At 41.0% G+C, this 20,430-nt stretch overlaps 1 protein-coding gene across 4 annotated transcripts in view; it reads left to right on the top strand.

Moving 5' to 3' along the window:
• TPR (translocated promoter region, nuclear basket protein) overlaps positions 1-20,430 on the top strand; it is a 33,313-nt gene that overhangs the window by 2,726 nt on the left and 10,157 nt on the right. For all 4 annotated transcript variants that reach the window (XM_071435946.1, XM_071435948.1, XM_071435949.1 and 1 more), the window contains exons 4-37: positions 929-1,025; positions 1,252-1,355; positions 1,809-1,973; positions 2,204-2,296; positions 2,415-2,495; positions 3,454-3,541; positions 4,018-4,158; positions 4,943-5,034; positions 5,768-5,965; positions 6,448-6,555; positions 7,071-7,297; positions 8,363-8,526; positions 8,606-8,745; positions 8,836-8,984; positions 9,240-9,402; positions 9,646-9,780; positions 10,520-10,660; positions 10,796-10,964; positions 11,435-11,601; positions 11,831-11,983; positions 12,490-12,606; positions 13,260-13,463; positions 13,554-13,738; positions 13,924-14,071; positions 14,435-14,572; positions 15,200-15,331; positions 15,590-15,720; positions 16,074-16,284; positions 16,438-16,584; positions 16,958-17,156; positions 17,796-18,001; positions 18,464-18,525; positions 19,414-19,622; positions 19,926-20,198. In XM_071435946.1, coding sequence (XP_071292047.1) covers positions 929-1,025; positions 1,252-1,355; positions 1,809-1,973; positions 2,204-2,296; positions 2,415-2,495; positions 3,454-3,541; positions 4,018-4,158; positions 4,943-5,034; positions 5,768-5,965; positions 6,448-6,555; positions 7,071-7,297; positions 8,363-8,526; positions 8,606-8,745; positions 8,836-8,984; positions 9,240-9,402; positions 9,646-9,780; positions 10,520-10,660; positions 10,796-10,964; positions 11,435-11,601; positions 11,831-11,983; positions 12,490-12,606; positions 13,260-13,463; positions 13,554-13,738; positions 13,924-14,071; positions 14,435-14,572; positions 15,200-15,331; positions 15,590-15,720; positions 16,074-16,284; positions 16,438-16,584; positions 16,958-17,156; positions 17,796-18,001; positions 18,464-18,525; positions 19,414-19,622; positions 19,926-20,198 — 5,137 coding nt within the window. The remainder of the gene's footprint in view (positions 1-928; positions 1,026-1,251; positions 1,356-1,808; positions 1,974-2,203; positions 2,297-2,414; positions 2,496-3,453; positions 3,542-4,017; positions 4,159-4,942; positions 5,035-5,767; positions 5,966-6,447; positions 6,556-7,070; positions 7,298-8,362; positions 8,527-8,605; positions 8,746-8,835; positions 8,985-9,239; positions 9,403-9,645; positions 9,781-10,519; positions 10,661-10,795; positions 10,965-11,434; positions 11,602-11,830; positions 11,984-12,489; positions 12,607-13,259; positions 13,464-13,553; positions 13,739-13,923; positions 14,072-14,434; positions 14,573-15,199; positions 15,332-15,589; positions 15,721-16,073; positions 16,285-16,437; positions 16,585-16,957; positions 17,157-17,795; positions 18,002-18,463; positions 18,526-19,413; positions 19,623-19,925; positions 20,199-20,430) is intronic.

Consider the following 20,430-nt stretch of genomic DNA (forward strand, 5'->3'; position numbering starts at 1 on the left):
AGAATGCAATCAGTTCTCATTGGAGAATATCAGGATTGGCACCAGGATGAGCTCAGGGAGGTGTTTACATGTCCATGAGGATGTGTGTGCAGGAAAGTTACAGGAACTTTTAAAAAGGTGATGTTTTAGCAAATTGAATGACAGGTGAGCAGGTGCTTTGTTTCAGTTTGGCTGGATTGTTCCATTCCAGCTGAAACCTGTTGTGAAGTGACTTTAACCCAAACCCCCAAAATTCAGACAAAGGTATAAACAAGAGTTCTGTTTTTCCCCATCTTTTCCCACACTCTGGCACAGTTTTTCTTGTGTTATGCCCAAAAGTTACTGGGTTGCAGGATGAGTCACTTGAGCTGACTGACCCAGCAGAACAGTAATTTTGAAGCAGGAAGCTAAAACAAGTTTATTCGTTTGATTTTTCCACAATGAGAGGTGGATCTCATTGTTCCCCCAAAGGAGCTTACCTGGGCCTGACTGAGGTGCTTTGTAGTGATACCTTGAGGGCATCCTCAAGTGTAGTGATACCTTGAGAGACAGTGTAGTCTGTAAATGATCCAAGATTGTTGACTTTGTTTTGATTTTTATATTGGTGCGTGTAAATTGCATTGTTGGTTGTTTCTATTGGTGCATGTAAATTGCACTGTCATTCCTTGTTTACTCTCTTACCCCTTTTATTTAACCAAACAAAGCTGTTTCAGGAAATTCTTGACTATTACAGCTGTCTTTCCAAGAATATTAAAATGAAATGGAGTTTTGAACAGCTCCATTGTGATTTCCATGCCCACTCTAAGCCTCTTATCCCAGTGTTCAGTTGGCTGGGGTAGCTCACTGAGGTTTAGCTCACTGCTGTGTGGTTCTGAGTGTAAGCAGAGGCTATAAACAGTTCCAGAGAGCTGATCACATTTCTTACTTGCCCTTGGGCAATCTTTTTCAGAGCCAGTTAATTCGAGAGAAGGAAGAACTGGAAGCTGAGAAGAGAGACTTGGTCCGAACCACTGAAAGGCGATCTCAGGAAGTTGAACATTTAAATGGTACAGCCAGGAGCACAGTCCATAAATACCAGGAAATAACACAGTCATTGCACAAAGACACCACTTTGGTGCTTGTTTTTCTCCATTTAAAAATGTGCCTTATGCAGTATCTTAGTGCCCAACATGCAATTACATACAAAGTATCTTGCCTGTTGTCATTCTTTACAATTTAGTAATTAAAGTTGTTACACAACAGGTTTTTCTAACACTGATTTCCCTCCTCCAGAGGATGTTAAACGTTTAAATGAAAAGCTCACAGAGGCCAACACAGAAAAGGCAAAACTTCAGCTGAAGTTGGACGAGCTTCAAACATCAGATGTTTCCATGAAGGTGAGGAGGGCTTTGTAAGCACAGTGTGTGTTCTGCATTGTTTGTGTGTGATGTAATCACCATTTTGGAAAGTAGGTCAAGTGAGTGCCTGTTATTTATAGCAAATTCTTTTATTATAAAATTGGTGGCTGTGACTAGAAGTGAGATCTGTATTCCTGGAAGACAGAGGGTATCAGGCTGGGCAGTGGCAGTGGAAGGAAGGTCTGCTTGGAAGGACTTCAGCTCCATGAAGGGAGGTAGAAAGGAGAAAAATAATGAGCTGTGAACCTGTACCGTTACTCTGTGAGCAGAGAGGAACTCCATAAGGAGAGGAGGAAGGGACAAAAATCTCAATATCATATTTCCTCTAAAAGGCTGCTAATCTTGTTCTTGTTCCCAACTAATTTAAACTTGGGGGAAATTAACTCAAATGGCAGGAACCACTACAATCACACTGTGCAATTCTCTTTTCAGTACCGGGAGAAAAGGCTGGAGCAAGAGAAGGAGCTGCTGCAGAACCAGAACACATGGCTGAATGCTGAGCTGAAAGCTAAAACAGATGAGCTGCTCCATACTGCCAGGGAGAAAGGCAATGAAATCCTGGAGCTCAAATGCAGTCTGGAGAACAAAAAGGAGGAGGTAATGTAATTACTGAGTTGTCATTTCTTAGAAATTATACCACCTGATTAACTGAGTTAAACAAAGCCAATACTTTAATGACTGTATTTGAGTGACCTTAAATGCTCTTTCAGCAACTTTTGGGTTTGTTTTTATTTTTAAGTTAAAAACAATTGGACAAATATTTTCCAAAATAAACTGGGCTAGGAGCTAAAAATCTTACATAGTGTCTTTATTTCTTCTCTTAATAGGTTTCCAGAATGGAGGAGCAGGTGAACAGCTTGAAACAGTCAAATGAAAACCTCCAGAAGCATGTTGAAGAACTTTTGAATAAACTAAAGGAGGTGAGACAGCTTGAAATATGTTAAATGGCATTGCAGTTCATCCTACAAATCAAACAATAAAATGAGTGAAATAGAAATAGTGGAATGCTCCCCTACCCTCTCCTCTTTCATTTGCCAGGCAAAAGAACAGCAGACAAGCATGGAAGAGAGATTCCACAATGAACTGAATGCCCACATGAAATTATCCAACTTGTATAAGGTGAGTTTGTTAATTCCATTATAACTCTAGTAGGGTATGAATATTACATAATGCAGGCCAATTTCAACTTTGTGAAACATGCAAAACATTGTTTTCTTTGCTGCTGTCTTAGTCAGCATTTAGACTCTTACATTGTTTGGATCATCTTGGAGAATAAGCAAAACTGGGGTTGAAATAGTAATTTTATGCCAACTATTTTGAGGCTTCATGTTGTAAAAATGTGATTATGTCTTAGGATGTATTGGAAGGTAAAAGTTTATGTGGAAAGTATGACTGTGCAAGAGATTTTTCTGAGTTAGAAGTTCATTTCTGAACACTGCAAGTGTTGGTGACTTGGTTAGGACCCAGCTGAATGTCCTGTACTGTGTCAAAGACACACCATCTAAACAAGTAATATTTGTTCTGTTTGCTCAAAGAGTGAAAAATACCCTGTAACCTTCTGACTAAGTCAGCTGAAATGTACAACTTTTTGCTCTTTGGTTTGCACATTTTAGTGCACAGGTTGAGCTCTGCTTTGTGATCTTTCTTGCACAAACACCAAATAAATATTGTGCAGCTTTGCACTTGGGATATCTCAAGTTGGAAGCAAAGAAACATAAACTGTTATATAATAGGAGTCCCTAAAAATACTATTTTTTCAGACTCTTTGAAATAGAGTACTGAAAATTCCCAGTTTTCTTTAGTCAGAAGAAGGAAAGAGTCAGCAGCAGCTGTAAACAGCTAAAGGCCATAGATTGTATTGGGAATTGCCACATCAAATCAGTGTCTGATGCTTCTTACTCTAAAGCAGTTTGCATCAGTGAGTCAATTCACATGGAAAGGACTGACCAGCTTGGGTGACTCTTTCAGCATTTTTTGCAGAAAACTGTGTTCATAATTTGTGGCCAGTTTAGGCTTTCTTGTAAACACGGGGCTGCTGTTGCTGTGTACTAAAGGTGAGCTAAAATGCTTTCTTCAGAGTGCTGCTGATGACTCAGAGGCAAAGAGCAATGAGCTGACAGGAGCAGTGGAAGAGCTGCACAAGCTCCTGAAGGAAGCAGGGGAAGGTAAGCTGGCAAAGGGAGGAGAGCAGTTGGGCTCCTTGGAGTACCTTGATACTCTGAAAAATGGGGTTTTTGTGTTCCTGAAAGGAATTTCATTGGGCTTTGGGGGCGATGGAAATGCCAGTTCCTTTGTAACAAAAACTGTGCCTGACTAGTTGAATTTTCTCATGGTTGGGGAGCTATTTTCAAATACACCTGGAATTTTAGTATGGATTTTGATAATCTTGCTAGATATGTCTTCACTTTAGCTTTTTAGTTTAGGTTCCTTTTCACTGCTAAGGACAGTTGATATTTTTTCCCATTTCTAAGCAAGGGTGATAGGCAGTGGTTCATGCTTTTCTCACACTGCTGAATTTTCTTATCAGCATGAACTTCTGCAGATCATATAAAGTAAAATTTAAGGTACACAGCTAAATTCTGATACTTTTAAAATAAAAATCAATCACGACATATAACCTGCTTGTCTGATTGAATTTCAGCTAATAAAGCAGCCCAGGAGCATTTGGCTGAGGTGGAGGAGTCAAAAGCCACCATGGAGAAGGAGCTGAGAGAGAAGATCAGTAAGCTGGAGAAGGAGCTGGAGAATGCCAATGATTTACTGTCAGCTACGAAGCGCAAAGGTGGGAGCAGCTGGCACCTGAAATACAGAAACTCTTGGGCTTTTGTGATCTTTCAAGGATATTGTGCTGAATTTCTCTTAAGAACCAGCTGCATTAATCTAATGTCATCTTTGGTAATTTCTAATAATTCATTTTAGAAGGTATTTCATATATATGCATATGCTTATATATGTATATAAATATGCTCCCCTCAGCAGAAAGTGCGTTTCTGTCATACATTTTTGAAGTTCTTTTGTTAATCTGTTATCTTTTCAAATAAATAGAGAGGAAACTTTTCTTCAAGGCTGAATCAGCCTGCTTTTAGTGGTTTTCTGGAGAGGGAAGTGGAGATGATAAACTAGTCTTATTTTCCTCTTTAAAAAAAAGGCAGCAGTGAACATACCTCTTGTGCTTAAATTTCTGTCTGACATTAAATTTTGCTCAGTATTCACTGTTGTAGCTATGTTCTTTTTGTTGTTAGCTTCATATCCATAGTTTCTAAAGGATAGAGAGCAGGAAGGAACAGAGGCATGGAGTACATTTGCTCTCTCCCTTTGTTAATTTAATGAAAATAAACCAGTGCTCTGCTGCTCCAGACCTCTGACAGTGTGCTAAAAAACCTGAGGTTAAGCTTTGCTCCAGCTATTTCAACTGCTCATGTTCTGAAATTATTTGCATTTCAGGAGTCCTAGTAGTAACAGCTTTTCAGCAATTCAAATAAGGCCAGTCAGATATGATATTTAAGAGTATTTCTGGTGGGAATTATTGCAGCTTTTGGATGGTAATTGTGGGGTTGTGTCTCCAGGAGCCATCCTGTCCGAGGAGGAGCTGGCAGCCATGTCTCCCACTGCTGCAGCAGTGGCCAAAGTGGTCAAGCCTGGCATGAAATTAACTGAGGTGAGTGAGCACAACCTCTCCAGCAGCAAAGCCCTTGGATGCCATCAGTGACACTCTGAGAACAGAAAGGTTCAGGTTTAGGGCACTCTTTAGGTTTGTGGTCATGCCTGATGTCACTTGCTAAGTTACTGGGATTTTTTTCAACATGCCTTACAGTTTTTCTTTAGTAGATCAAATTCAGAAATAGGTGGGTTTTGTTAATATAAACTTACTTTCTATATGCATTTTTGGCAGGAGCAGCCTTTTTTTGCTTACTGAGATAATAGTTTAATCTGTATTGCTCTGCTTTTGGCCTGTTCTTGGAAACAATTAGCATAACAATAGGTCATACAGGTTCTAGGGGGTTTTATACTTCTGTTTATGCAATTTGTGTTGTTATTATTTGTTACTGATTGTTTTGTCCAGCCATCAAATTCCTTTATGCTGTGTTACTGGTTTTGATATTTCTGTTGTCTTAAATTTGCTTTAAACGTCCACCTTTTATGTAGACTTCTTTTATTGCAGACAGTTGCACTATACAGTTTGCCATTTTAAATTTAATATGTGAAATTTCTTTTCTATGATATGAGTCCTAGAACCATATTTTAAAAGTCCAGCTTGTTTTTCTGAATTAACTAGTTCAGTTGTATAAAATTGCAGTGCTTTAAGGTATGAATTGTATCATTACCAGTGGTTCTTTTTAAAGAGATCTGTACAAGCATATCAAAACCAAACCAAAACCTTTTTGTTGCAGCTGTACAATGCCTATGTAGAAACTCAGGATCAGTTGCATATGGAGAAGCTGGAGAATAGGAGAATCAATAAATATTTGGATGAAATAGTGCAGGAAGTAGAAGCCAAAGCCCCAATCTTAAAACGTCAGCGTGAAGAATTTGAGCGTTCCCAAAAAGCTGTTGCGAGTCTGTCTGCAAAGCTTGAACAAGCTATGAAGGTTGGTATAAAATAAAAGATCATTGTAATTTTGGAAAACAAATTACCTTAAAAATCTTTAAAACTAATTGCTGTTATAAGTGTATGAAATGCATCTTTCAGTCAACTTTTATTATGGGAAAATATGTGTTGGACTTTCTGGCTTCCCGGAACTGTACAAAGTATTTTACAGAACCAACATATTTTGTAGTTTTTTTATAGTGGTGATTTGTCTCTGATTTTCTGGGAGAGTAGATTCACTGTAAACAAAGTTTAGTGTTTATTTGACATAAAATTGACTTCAGTGTTCCTTTCCCAATGATTTTAAAGCATACACCAGTACATTACAAAAGAACGTGGTTTTTGATTTTGGAACACCTGGAGTTTAACCTTGCTTGTGTAACTCTAAGGTTCCCCAGGCATGTCTGCACATGCTGTTATCTCTCTGGAAAGGAATGTGTCCAGTGGAGGTGTGATGGTTACTCCTTGTTGGTGTGCTTGCAGGAGATCCATCGCCTGCAGGACAGCGCTGACCAGGCCAACAAACACGCCTCCTTCTTTGAGAGGGAGAGCCAGAGACTGGAGGTGCGAGTGAAGGATCTCTCCCAGCAGGTACAGGAAACATTGCTGTGGTTAAATGGGCTGTTTGCAGTTGTGTATTCATGTGCTGCTGCATTTCAGATGTTTGCTTGGAAGTTGCATTCAGCCACAGTCATGGAGACTTTGGTTGTCCTGAGTACCTTAGTGACATTAAAGCATCTCCTCAGGACGGCTTTCAGAACTGAAATAAGTTTAGCTGGATAGAAGTGGTGCTGCTTTAGGATAATATTGTTAAGCATCTGACATGGAAAACTCATCTATGTAATTTTTTTGTTAGATTGGACTGTCCTGTGATCTCTTCACAGAACTGAACAGTTCATATACTTTTGATTTGTTGTCTTTTGTCAAGCTATTTTTTCTTATAGTTATAAGCCATATAATTATCTTACAAGGATTTATTGATTATAATTGTTTGCACATGTTAGGGAAAACCCCTTAATTTCCAAGTCCTTTATTCCCAATATATTGGTTTTCACAGCAAACTTTAGAGTCTGTGCAGGCCTTACACAAGGACTGTTCTCTTTCAGATCTGTGTGCTGTTAATGGAACTGGAAGAAGCCAGAGGCAACCACGTGATCCGTGATGAAGCAGTGAGCTCTGCTGACATCAGCAGCTCTTCTGAAGTGATCACTCAACACCTGGTCTCCTACAGAAATATCCAAGAGCTTCAGCAGCAGAATCAGCGTCTTCTGGTGGCTCTTCGGGAGCTGGGGGAGGCAAGAGAAAAAGAGGAGCAAGAAACAACATCATCTAAGTAGGTCACCTCTTCCTTTTCATTAATTTTGTACTAATTAGTAACAGGAATTCATTCAAGCACTTTTCATTTTTTTTACTTCTGATTGTTATTAATTGTGTGCAGCAGCTAAATAACTCATAAAAGCAAGTCCTTATTAAGCTACAGGACCTTCAGGTTTCTATTAAAATGGCTTTATAGCTTTATATCTTTAAATAGGTCCTGTCATCAAAACTTGAAGTAAAAATAATTGCCAGTCATCTAGTGACTGGTTTCAAACAACAGAGCTGTTTTTCAAAAAGATTAGTTTTTATTCCTGTTAGCTGAACAAAAACCTGCATGTATGCAAATCTAAATCACTACTGTAAAGGCCACAGGTTAACTGAGGTGAGTGAGAATTCTGTGTGAAAGGTTCTTAGCATGACTCTCTGCTCATGCTACTGACATTTTTGAAGTTACTCACATGGGTAGAATTCTGCTGTTCAGGAAATAGGCCTGCTTTCTTTTTCATCTGCAAATGGCAGCCCAAAGGCCTGTCTTCTGGAGCTTTGCAGGATTTTGTCATAGGTTCACAGAATCATTAAGTTTGGGAAAGATGTCCAGGATCGAGTCCAAGCTATGCCCCAGATGTCACCTGCCCAGAGCACTGAGTGCCACGTCCAGGCCTTCCTTGGGCACCTCCAGGGATGGGGACTTCAACACCTCCCTGGGCAGCCCCTGCCACTGTTTAACAACCCCTTCTGTGAAAAAATTCTTCTTGATATCCAACTGGAACCTCCCCTGGCACAGCTTGAGGGCGTTTCCTCTTGTCCTATCCCTGTTTCCTGGGTGCAGAGCCTCATCCCCCCAGCTGTCCCCTCCTGTCAGGAGTTGTGCAGAGCCACAAGGTCCCCCCTGAGCCTCCTTTTCTCCAGGCTGAGCCCCTTTCCCAGCTCCCTCAGCTGTTCCTGGTGCCCCAGACCCTTCTCCATCTCCATTCCCTTCCCTGGACACTCTCCAACCCCTCACCATCCTTGCAGAAGGAAGGGGCCCAGAACACCTGGGCATGCCTGTGTGTGATGTTGAGGGCTGTTGTTGTTGTTTCAGGATCTCTGAGCTGCAGAGCCAGCTGGATGAGGCCCTCAGTGAGCTGCAGCAGCTGCGGGAGTCGCGGCAGCACCAGCTGCAGCTCGTGGAGTCCATCATCCGCCAGCGGGACATGTTCCGCATCCTGCTCACCCAGACCACGGGGGCCATCATTCCTCTGCAAGGTACCCAGGCTGCAGGGGCTGTGTGATCTGCTGTGGCAAGCAGAAGAGTTGCTTTAAAACTCCCTTTACCTTCTTGTAGCTTCAGGTATGTTACCAGAGGAGATCTGTCTTACATCTACTCCAAAGCGCCCAAATTTACCTCAGTCCATGGCAACTCCTGCTCCAGTGTCCATGAGTGAGTCTGTGGAGACTGTGGAGGCCAAGGCTGCTCTTAAGCAGGTACATTTTTCAGTAGACACTGCACAAAGGTGTCCCTGTTTATTTTTACTTGCTTTTGGTACTTACTTTTATGTCTGTTCTTTTCTGCAGTTACAAGAAGTTTTTGAGAACTATAAAAAAGAAAAGGCAGAGAACGACAAGCTTCTGAATGAGCAGAATGAAAAGCTTCAGGAGCAGGTCACAGACTTGAGGTCACAAAATGCAAAGATATCCACACAGCTGGAATTTGCCTCCAAACGGTAATTCAGCTACATAATATCATTGCCTTGCATGTTCTCTGGCTGCTTGATTTTGTTTGTTCACTTAAACATTGATCCTGTCTAGTCTGTGTAAGAACATGAAGGAAATAATGCAGGTGGGCTCAAAAGCAGAAGCTGTGGTTGAGTGAGGCACATTTGTGCAAACTGAAGTATAAAACCATGAAGCACACAGCAGTGTGCATGCCCCTGTTGAGCTGGACAGGGGCAGACTTGCTTTGCTGTGTTCCCTGGAAGGTACGAGATGCTGCAGGATAACGTGGAAGGCTATCGCCGGGAAATCACCTCCCTGCACGAGAGAACCCAGAAACTCACTGCGACCACTCAGAAGCAGGAGCAGATCATTAACACCATGACTCAGGACCTGAGGGGAGCTAATGAAAAACTGGCAGTGGCAGAGGTCAGTAACAGTGTGTGTCACTGTGGGGTATGCCAGGCCAGCATGAGTTTTCCTTATGTCTCAAGTGAAGAGTGGAGATGTAAGAGCATTCCAAGGTGTTCCAGTTTGCAGGGAAAGTAGAATGTCCAGTAGGTCTATTCTTAACTATTCTTGGCTTAATTCACACAGATTTTTAAATAATACTAAATTCAATGGATGGATTAGGGATTGACAACAAAGTTTTTATAATATGTTGTCTTAAAGGTGAGAGCAGAAAACTTGAAAAAAGAGAAGGATATCCTGAAGATGTCAGATGTGCGCCTGACTCAGCAACGTGACTCTCTGCTGGTTGAACAAAGAGGACAGAACTTGCTGCTCACCAATTTGAGAACAATTCAGGTATGTGGTGCTATTCTTATGCCCAGGTTGGGTCTGTCAGGCTTTTCAATAAATACCCATGAAAATAAAAGACTCAAAGGATTGGGTCTTGATATAGGGCTTTTTTTGTGGTTACAAATCAACACAATATAAAATACTTCAGCAACTTGTTTCGGCGAGTCTGGGATTCCTGTCCTACATTATGATACTCTGTTATTTACCTGGGCAAAGTCCTGAGAATTCTGAGTTGATGAGAAGGATTCAAATGGAAATAAAAAATGTGAAACAAAGTGAAAGGAAAGAATTTGTAATGGTAATTTTAATGATAGCAAAATGTAACAGTGCCTGCTGTGGTAGTTGATTTTGCTGTTACATTATATTTACTTTTATACATTTATATAATTTATTATAATGTATATTGACACTTAGAATGTATTTAAGGATGCACATTTTATCATGTGACTGAATTCTGTTTCTCTGGTAGATCTTGTGGGGATTTTTTTAGTCCAAGGCATTAGAATGCATGGATAGTAGATGTTCTTCTAATAATATTTATTGTATTAATATCATTAATGAAACCTTTCAAAGCTAAGTCAAACATTGCAAGCACTACTTTTCATCATTTTCTGTATCTACCTATTATTTAGTTATTCTTGGGGTGGGAGAAGTGTTGTGACAACTTTGTATGAAATGCTGCAGTAATTCAGAAGAAAATTATTGAGGTATGTTGTAAACAAAATGCATTGTGCTCTTTTTTCAGGGAATACTTGAGAGATCTGAGACAGAAACAAAGCAGAGACTCAATAATCAGATAGAAAAGCTTGAACGTGAGATATCTCAGCTGAAGAAGAAACTGGAAAGTGAGGTGGAACAAAGACATTCCCTTACCAAGAATCAGGAGGTGAGTGTAAATGTGCTGCACTTGTTTGGAAGAAAATAAAGCCCCAGGTGCTTCTCCATCCCTGACATGTAGAGCCACACTTGGCCTCTGTGCCATTTGGGAATAATTGCAAACTGGAGAGCCCTGTGCTTGCAGGTTCATATCCTGGACCTGAAGAGGCAGCTGGAGACAGAGACCAACCGTCACATCAACACAAAGGAGCTCCTGAAGAACGCCCAGAAGGAAAATGCCATGCTGAAACAGCAGCTGAACAACACTGAGGCCCAGCTCACATCCCAGTCCTCACAAAGGCCTCCAGGGAAAGGTAAAATCTTCCTCTACAGTTAATTTCTCTTTATGCTGAGCATTGCTATCTCAGAATAGTAAAATTCACAGTCCATAATAATTGGAATTGGGACAACAGTACAGTAAATAATGAATCACTTTGTTACTGCATTCACATATTCAGACAGATGATAACCAGCATGATTTGTTAATGTAAAATTCGCATCCAAGCAGTCTTTGACAAAGGGGAAAAATAATGCAAAACTTCTTAAAGGATTCTTTTTATTATTTGAAGGAGCTTAAATGTATTAGGCTACATAGTTTTAAATAGTCAACAATGTTTATTATAAGCTTTTATTTTGGTGAGGGCTTACAGTTTAATTTAGGGAAGCTTTGTGAAAATAATTGTTTTTATCATGTTATTATGCAAAAATTACCTCAGTTTTCAAGCGAACAGTGGTTTTAAGACTAAATTAAACTTCAGTTAATGAATGTATTCTAACACTGCAGGTCAGCCTAGTACAAATGAAGATGTGGATGATCTTGTAAGTCGTCTGAGACAAGCTGAGGAGCAAGTCAATGACCTAAGAGAAAGGCTCAAGACTAGTTCCAGTAATGTGGAGCAGTACAGGGCCATGGTTCTTAGCCTGGAGGAATCCCTCAATAAGGAAAAACAAGTAAGTAGCAATTACTTATTTTTACTTACTTTGTGTTTTTGAGCAAAAATTCACTGCTGTTTGTGATTTTCCACATTTTCAGTGTTATTGTTCTAAATTAGATGATGAGAATATGATGATGAATGATGAGCCTATTCTGGCTTTAAATTGTTAACAAAATTCCAGTTTTGTATCAGAATAATGTATTTAACTGGGTAAAAAATGGATCTCATGATGGATTTTAATGAAGGTGACAGAGGAAGTACGTACAACAGTTGAAGCTCGTCTGAAGGAGTCTTCAGAATATCAGGCACAGCTGGAAAAGAAGTTGATGGAGTCAGAAAAAGAAAAACAGGAACTGCAGGAGGAGAAGCGTAAAGCAGTGGAGAACATGGAGCAGCAGGTATGCACTGACCCTCCCTGAGAACCCCAAGGAATGGGCTTTCACAAAGCTTCCTCAGCTTCACTTGGGTTTCCCACCAATCTTTTAGAGTGTTCCCAGATTGCCTGAATTTATGAGAGGTTTCCAAACAGGAGCTGTGTATTGACAGTGTCACTTCACTGCAGTGATTCTGTGTTTAAAGCTGTCACTCTCTGCCTGAACTTTGAGCAGGAAAACATAAAGTAACAGCCTTTGTGAGAGGTTTCAGAAGGAAACAAAATGACTTTAACTAGAATTACTGCAGGCCCAACTCTGAAAGTAAAGGATTATATTTTTACTGGGAAAAACCTCTGTATATTAGTAAGTCAAAATATAGAAAGTATTTGTCTCTTTTAATACTAATTTTAATCTATAAGTAATAAAATAATCACCATTATGAATGACTGTGTTCAGTAGTCTGCACATACTTTGCCACTTAGTCCTGGGTTTGTTCTTACTTCGTTTTGTTTGTTCCCCTGTCACTGTAGCTTTCAGAGCTGAAGAAGAGTCTGTCAGCTGTGCAGTCAGAAGTTCAGGAAGCTCTTCAGAGAGCCAGCACAGCTTTGAATAATGAACAACAGGCCAGGAGGGACTGCCAGGAGCAAGTAAGTTTGTGGTGTTTGCCTATTTTTGCCAGGGTCAGCAGAATTCCTGTTAGCTTTCCGTTGAACTCAAAACTAAACTTGTTACTCAGGGACTGCTGGAGGTGGGAAAAATGCTGTGAGAGCACATTTTCTATTTTGGGAGCAGCTGCTTATTGAATGCAATAGATTTCTCTTTCTAAGGTCTGTTTCATTATGTAAAAAGATTGGCTTGGGAATGTAATTAACTGATTTTAATGAATTGCTGCCTTCATGCCCTGAGGAGGGGGCTGAAAATGCTCCCAACAAGACAATGGGGAAAGTATTTTTCTAACCCAATAGATAATTGTCATCTTTTATGACTGTGGGGCAGTGTGATATTTAGCAGCAGCTGATAAGATTGTCTTGTTACCAACTATTTTTAAAGGGAATTTATTTTTCTGCAGATGAGAATTCCAGCAGCACTAATTGGTTTCAAGGATATCAAAAAACTTTGGGCTGTTTAATCCAACCCCAAATGTAGTAGATGGGCATTCCATGTTTCCTGTGCTTGAGAATAGCAGAGATTTTGGGCAGTGGTTTTCTTCTTGAGCTGTGGTCACTTGATTTTGTCTCTTTGTACAGATCAAACACACAAAATAAGGGTAGCAGAGTTGATTTATTCTGGTTTTGTGCAGGCAATGATGGCTTCTGAAGCTCAGAACAAATATGAGCGGGAGTTGATGCTTCATGCTGCTGATGTGGAGGCACTGCAGGCCATCAAAGAGCAAGTCGCCAAGAATGCAGCTGTGAGGCAGCAGCTGGAGGAGGCTGCTCAGAAAGCAGAGTCTGAGCTCTTGGAATCCAAAGCCTCCTGGGAAGAGAGAGAGAGAATGATCAAGGTGTGATGGGCTTTGTTGTTTCAGTGTGGTTTTTTCAGTTAACAGAAGTTCAGCCACAGAAATCACATTCAGTGAATGATTTTGTTGTAGGATGAAGCTTCAAAACTTGCATCCCGCTGTGAGGATCTGGAGAAACAAAATCGATTATTACATGAGCAGCTGGAGAGCATGAGCAATAAGATGGTGACTTCCATGAAAGAAGCCATCCCAACTGCAGCAAATGTTTCTCTCAGTGAGGAAGGCAAATCCCAGGAACAAATCTTAGAAATTCTTCGGTAACCTTAGCTCTGGATTCCTTCTCCTGGGGGTTATAAATTAGATTTGAACTTAAATAATTCTGTATTACTTTATACTTGAAGGATAATGTTAAAAATCCAAGTGCTTTATTGCAGATGGGAGGTGGTTGTACCAGTTGAGAACATTTTCCTGGTGTGAAGTGGTGTTGAACTCCTCCCTGCAGGTTTATCCGTCGGGAGAAGGAGATTGCGGAGACGAGGTTTGAGGTGGCGCAGGTGGAGAGCCTGCGATACCGCCAGAGAGTGGAGCACCTGGAGAGGGAGCTCCAGGAGCTGCAGGACAGCCTCAACGCTGAGAGGGAGAAGGTGCAGGTATGGCTGGGGGTTAATGCTTGTGATTTCCATGAGTACAGGGCTCTTCTGGGGCTGCCTGTCCCCAAAAATGAATTTTGGAAAGAATTTGGGGGTTTTTTTTAACTGGGCTTGCTTATAACCGAATGGAGTATCTTGTTCCGAGTCTTGTGAGAGAGTGTGGCAATTCCAAAATCTCATAAATTATCTTTATTTTACCCTAATTATCTTACTTTTTTTCCTCCCATCTCCTCCTTCCCAGTGTCTTGAATGTACATGTAAAATAATGAATGACATGATAGCTTTCCAAGATGGTGTTATACCACATCCAGGTGGAGTATATGTGCATGTGCATGCAAAACAAATGATTGACTCTTTCCACAGGTAACAGCAAAAACCATTGCACAGCATGAAGAATTAATGAAGAAAACTGAGACCATGAACATACTCATAGAAACCAACAAGATGTTAAGGGAAGAGAAGGAGAGGCTGGAGCAAGAGCTACAGCAGATACAAGCAAAAGTTAGTATTGAGCTTCACATAAATCTTCCAGATATTCAGTGTATGGGTTAAATGTTGGGATATACCATTGCTAATTACAGTAAATATGTGATTTACATTATAATTATTCCTTGAAGTCATACACTAATGAGGAAACATTACATTTCCAATTTTAAAAGACTTTGGTCCATCTGCAGTATTGCAGAGCTTGAAGTTCAGTTCCATTTAGATGAACCTGAAAGTCAGTGTTTATCCTTAGCTAGAGGTATACCAGGAGCAATCATATTATCAGCAATTACATTAAAAATGGCACAAGAATGCATATAAAACAGACCACAGCTTTATTAAGAGTTTAAAAGTGAGATACTGCTTGTTTTAATGGTAGCAAATGCGTTGGATTTTAACATTAATAATCTCTCCTGTACCAAAGTACAGAGTGAGCATTGAAGATTGGGAAGTTGCACCAATATTTTTTTTCTCTGTGGGATCATCCTCTGCTGTTGTCTTTGTCCTTTTCTCTTCCTCCAGCTGGCAGAGAGTTAGGAAAAGAAGGCAGAGAGTTAGGACAGAAGCTGTCATGACTTTTTCCTGAGGGATTCCTTCAGTCTTCTGAGTTGCAGACTGTAACCCCTTGTTGTGCTTTCTCAGGTACGCAAGCTCGAGGCAGACATTCTGCCCCTGCAAGAGTCCAATGCTGAGCTCAGTGAAAAGAGTGGGATGCTGCAGGCAGAGAAGAAGCTCTTGGAAGAGGATGTTAAACGCTGGAAAGCCCGGACTCAGGTGGAGAAATGCCTCCTTTTGAAGAACATAATGTGGAAAAAAGGCCCACCAGTCAAACAACTAAAAAAACTGCTGTATTTTCTTATGAAGAATAAAAAACTAAGAAATATGTTTGAATTATAAAACGTTATTCATGCAGCTTCAGAGCTGGCTATTCCATATCAAAATGCAAAAGCAGTGGCTCTAATTCAAAAAGATTTTCTCGCTATAACTGTGTAATTATTTTACAAAAATGCCCCTCTTTTCTTCCCCTTCCAGCACTTACTGAGCCAGCAGAAGGACACCGATCTGGAAGAGTATCGAAAGCTGCTCTCTGAGAAGGAGGCAAATGCCAAGCGTGTCCAGCAGATGAGTGAAGAAACAGGCAGGCTTAAAGCAGAAGTTGCCAGGTGTGGTATTGGTCAATTTGTAAAAGGTTTGGTGCAAAGCAAAATATTCTAATTACAGCTGTATCTGAAAGTGTAATTTCTTAAGTGTCTCCGTGTAACTGTGAAACTTTTGGTATTCTTTCTGTGGCTTGCTAACAAGCAGGTAAGGTGAAGTGAGAGTTGTTTTGCAAGCTATTAGCTGAAATTATTCCAAAGTAATGTATTGTAGAATAATTTCTATTCTGTATTGCAAAATCCTAGAAAATATAATCCACTACAGATAAGGCCTGTGATGTTACATAAATAAAGGATATTGAAATGTATATGTTTTCAAGCATCTCATTTGCATCTCCCTCTGATCTCTTGTCATTTAGAACTAATGCATCCTTGACTACAAGCCAGAATCTTGTTCAGAGCCTGAAGGATGAAGTAACTAAAATAAGAACAGAAAAGGACACTTTGCAGAAAGAACTAGATGCTAAAGTGGCTGACATACAGGAAAAAGTGAAAACTATAACACAGGTCAAGAAAATCGGTCGCAGGTACAAAACTCAGTATGAGGAGCTGAAAGCACAGCATGATAAGGTAGGTGGAACTGAAATGGAGCATTCCTTAGTGTTCCTGGGCTTTGCCCAGGACTTTTAAACCAATCACTTGGCACACAAAGGCATCTTGTGAAAGTAATGACATTGTGATCAGATAGTCCCCTTCAGCCTTGTACCCCTTGATGCCTTTCAGATGGTTGCTGAATCATCAACTCTGCCTTTGGCAGAACCACAAGAAGACCAAGTTTCTGCCCAGGAAGTACAAGAGCTAAAAGACACTCTCAGTCAAGCTGAGGTGAAGACAAAGAATTTGGAGACTCAGGTTGAAAGTTTACAAAAGGTAAGAACAGTGAGTAATTTTGGAGTACTGTTCTCCAGTGCAGTCCTAAGTGTGTAACAGTGAAGAATGGGAGGGTGTTTTGATGTGTGTCACAGAAATATGGGAAGTGACCAAATATGCCTCTACTTTCTTGGGAAAGAGGAATCTTAAATCTAGTGTAAATTTTAGTGTGTCTCACATTATTTCCTGGAATAAGTGGAAAAGAGAATGCTGTTCTCCATCTCTTGCATTCAGGGAGGACTGAACTCCTGTTGTTAAGAAGCCTTTTAACCTTAATCCAATGGCCAGCTAATACCAGCTCCTGGAAACTTGGGCCCTGTGTTTGCCAAAGTAGTTGGTTTTGGCCAACAATTGCGATCTTTCTCTCTCCTAGACAATAACAGAAAAGGAAACTGAAGTTAGAAATCTCCAGGAGCAGATAATGCAGCTCCAGACAGAACTGGCCCGTTTCCATCAAGATCTGCAAGAGAAGACTACACAGGAAGAACAGCTCAGGCAACAGATCACAGAGAAGGAAGAGAAAACAAGGAAGACCTTGCTTGCAGCCAAGCAGAAAATAGCACAGTTAGCTGGTATTGTATTTCTTTTTCTTTCTGTCCTTAGAGATTTTTGATTATTTCTATGGAAAAACCTTTAGACAGGATGCTTGAAAAATATGGCCTGCTTCATATTTTACTGAAAAGTGTTTTCTAGACTAAATGCTGTAGGGATTGTTCTAAAGTTTAAAATTTAATTCCTCCAGGGGATGATAAAAGTACATAAGTAGCTGCACACTGGACATAGAAAAAGTTTTGCTTACTTTTGGCCAGCCAACATAACATTTTTGATCCTTCTATTGATTAGAACAGATTGGCTCTACTAACAACTCTGGTTATTCACTCCTTCCCTAAATGCAGAGTTGCAAAACACATTGTCTCCTCTGTTTTTAAATGTCACTGAGAGGAATGATGATGTAAGAGCTTGCTGAAAACATCTTGTTCTTTTGGGACTACTTCTTTAAGTTTTTCTTTATCTATTTTTATTACATATTTTTCTATCTCAGTTTCTTTTTATTTAATTGCAATTAAAAAGAAAAATGTCCATATTGCCTCCCAGATCTCCTTTTATAATTTAACATTTTTAGGATTTCAGAATACTTCAGTGACCTGGTAAAACACCCAGGTGTTCAGTGTGCAGATTCAGCAAGGCTGCACCCTTTCCTGTTCCACCAGGTACAAAAGAGCAGCTCACAAAGGAGAATGAGGAGTGGAAGCAGAAGAGCAGCTCCCTGGAGGAGCAGAAGACGGAGCTGGAGGTGCGGATGAGCGCCCTGAAGTCCCAGTACGAGGGGCGGATCTGCCGCCTGGAGAGGGAGCTCCGGGAGCAGCAGGAGCGGCACCACGAGCAGCGGGATGAGCCCCCAGAGTCCACAAACAAGGTACAGCATGTGCACAGTCCTGCCAGGCAGCCCTGACACGGCAGCCAGGCCACCATGCCCTGCTCTTGGAAATACACAGGTTGGCATCAGTAAGGGTTCAGAATTTCATTTAAATTTCCTGCTCTAATCAGAGCTCCCAGCACTAACAAGCAGGCAGTTCTGCCATTCACTGTGAATCAGTCAAGGAGCTGTTCATGCTATGCCCTCTATTTTTGTATTTTACTCATGCATTCAGTATAATGGGTTCATGTCTCAAAGCTTCAGAAAATACCTGAGCAGTTACCAAATTGTTTTCGAGCCTTGGTGTGGGTGGTATGATTTGGTTCAGGGAATTTGCCATAATTACAATACCCAACTAGCATTTCTTTCACAGACTTGTTAGCAAAGTGCTGAAGTGTTTTCCATGTTGCTTTCTCCGTTTCACGTGTACCTGACATGATATTTCTGGTTTTTACCTAATAGGTCCCAGAACAGCAGAGGCAAATCTCACTCAAGTCTACTCCAGCTTCAGGTGAAAGAGGAATGTGAGTTCAAGGGGTTTGCAGAGTTTCTGTCGTTGATACTTCTTGGGTTTATCATAATGTAGTTGCTCTTCTTTTTAGCAAACTACTGGCTTTTCATAATTTTTCTTAAACAACTGCGAAGATACTGACTGAAATAATGTGTTTCTCCTGTTTTCTCAGCTACATCTAATCAATAGGGCTTTTAAGCTGCAAGCTGGCAGATTAGCCCCCAGGAACATGGTATCTGGGAAACATGGGAGGTTTTTAAAAAATGTTTTCAGATTTGAAGGTTTTTGAAGTTGTGTAATTTTGATTAACTTTAACCTTTTTGGTTTTGGGAAGGATTTTCCTTGTGCAAGAATGAGAAATGGACTGAACAGATAACTCTAAAAGATAAAATAGTCATTTGCCTAAGCTCTGAAATGGGAAATATTGCTGTACTACTAAGCTGGGATAACAAACTCTCTCTTGGCTATTATGAAATGCATCCTTTAGACAGCACAACTTTCAAAAATGTCTCTTAAAATTTGGCTGCCCCTTGTCTCTGCCAAGAGATGATGTCACTCTGTATTGAGTGAATCAGTTTTGATGTAAGATGTGTTACTCACTGTAATAAAGTTCCAGCACAGCCAACAGTACAAACATTTTGATCTGTTACTGGATTCCCACTTGATTACCTTGGAAGAAACCTGTCAGTTCTCCAAGCTGGATAAAATGCTATTGATGGCATAGTGTGTCTCTCTTTCTCAACTATAAAAAGTTTTGAAGACAATTCCATAGGCTATTCTCAGGCTTTTAAATTTAAAAGCTTTTAAAAAAACTAGTGTTTCTGGCTATGAAAATATACTTGTTTGTTATTTTTAAAGTCTGCTTTCTGTACCATGATGAAACCAATCTCCTGTTTTTCAGTGCCAGCACTTCAGATCCTCCAACAGCAAACATTAAACCAACTCCTGTTGTGTCAACTCCCAGTAAAGTGACTGCTGCTGCAATGGCTGGGAATAAATCTACTCCAAGGGCCAGCATCCGTCCCATGGTGACTCCTGCCACAGTCACCAATCCCACCACTACCCCCACAGCCACAGTTATGCCAACAACACAGGTGGAGACTCAGGAAGGTGAGATTTTAGTGTAGCATAAGGATCCTCAGTGCTCAGAAGTGCTGCCTTTGCCTTGAAAGGTTGGTGGCAGTCAGTTTGGAAGGGCCACAGACAGTGTCACTGTCCCTGCATCTCTTGGAGTGTTGCACTTCCATGACCATTCTACTTGCAGCAAAATTCATGCTTCCTCAGCTGGAGATGTACATAACGTGAATTCATCTGCAGAACACTGAATGTGCTTGTTCAGGGCATCCTGAGAGGGAGAATGTGAGCTGTGCTGGATGAATGAAGACCCTGACTGTGCTGCTGTTTGCCTTCCAGCCATGCAGTCGGAAGGACCCGTGGAGCACGTCCCGGTGTTCGGCAGTGCCAGCGGCTCCGTGCGCTCCACCAGCCCCAACGTGCAGACATCTCTGCCCCAGCCCATCCTGACTGTGCAGCAGCAGACCCAGGCCACTGCCTTCGTGCAGCCCACCCAGCAAAGCCACGCTCAGATCGAGCCTGCAGCTCAGGAGCCAGCCCCTGCCATCGTGGAGGTGGTGCAGAGCTCCCAGATAGAGAGGCCCTCCACATCCACAGCCGTGTTTGGCACAGGTTGGTATCATTTTGTAGGCCTGCCTTGCTCCATAGTTCCTTGTAGGTAGCTCCAGTTGGACCCTTGGCCAACCAGGCCTCACTTCAGTTCAAGCCTTTTCCCCCCTCCCTTAGTTTCTGCACATTTTAAGAACTTCTGAAGTTAGGCTTCCTTCTTGAGCTGTCAGAAATGATGCCTCTGAAATGCTGTTGGCACTGCGTTCCTTAAAGTAGAAAGAAAATAAAACTTTGT

Source organism: Agelaius tricolor, unplaced genomic scaffold (assembly GCF_023055355.1).
Source record: "Agelaius tricolor isolate 1412-34295 unplaced genomic scaffold, bAgeTri1.0.p SCAF_11, whole genome shotgun sequence".
In the NCBI taxonomy this organism is placed as follows: Eukaryota; Metazoa; Chordata; class Aves; order Passeriformes; family Icteridae; genus Agelaius; species Agelaius tricolor.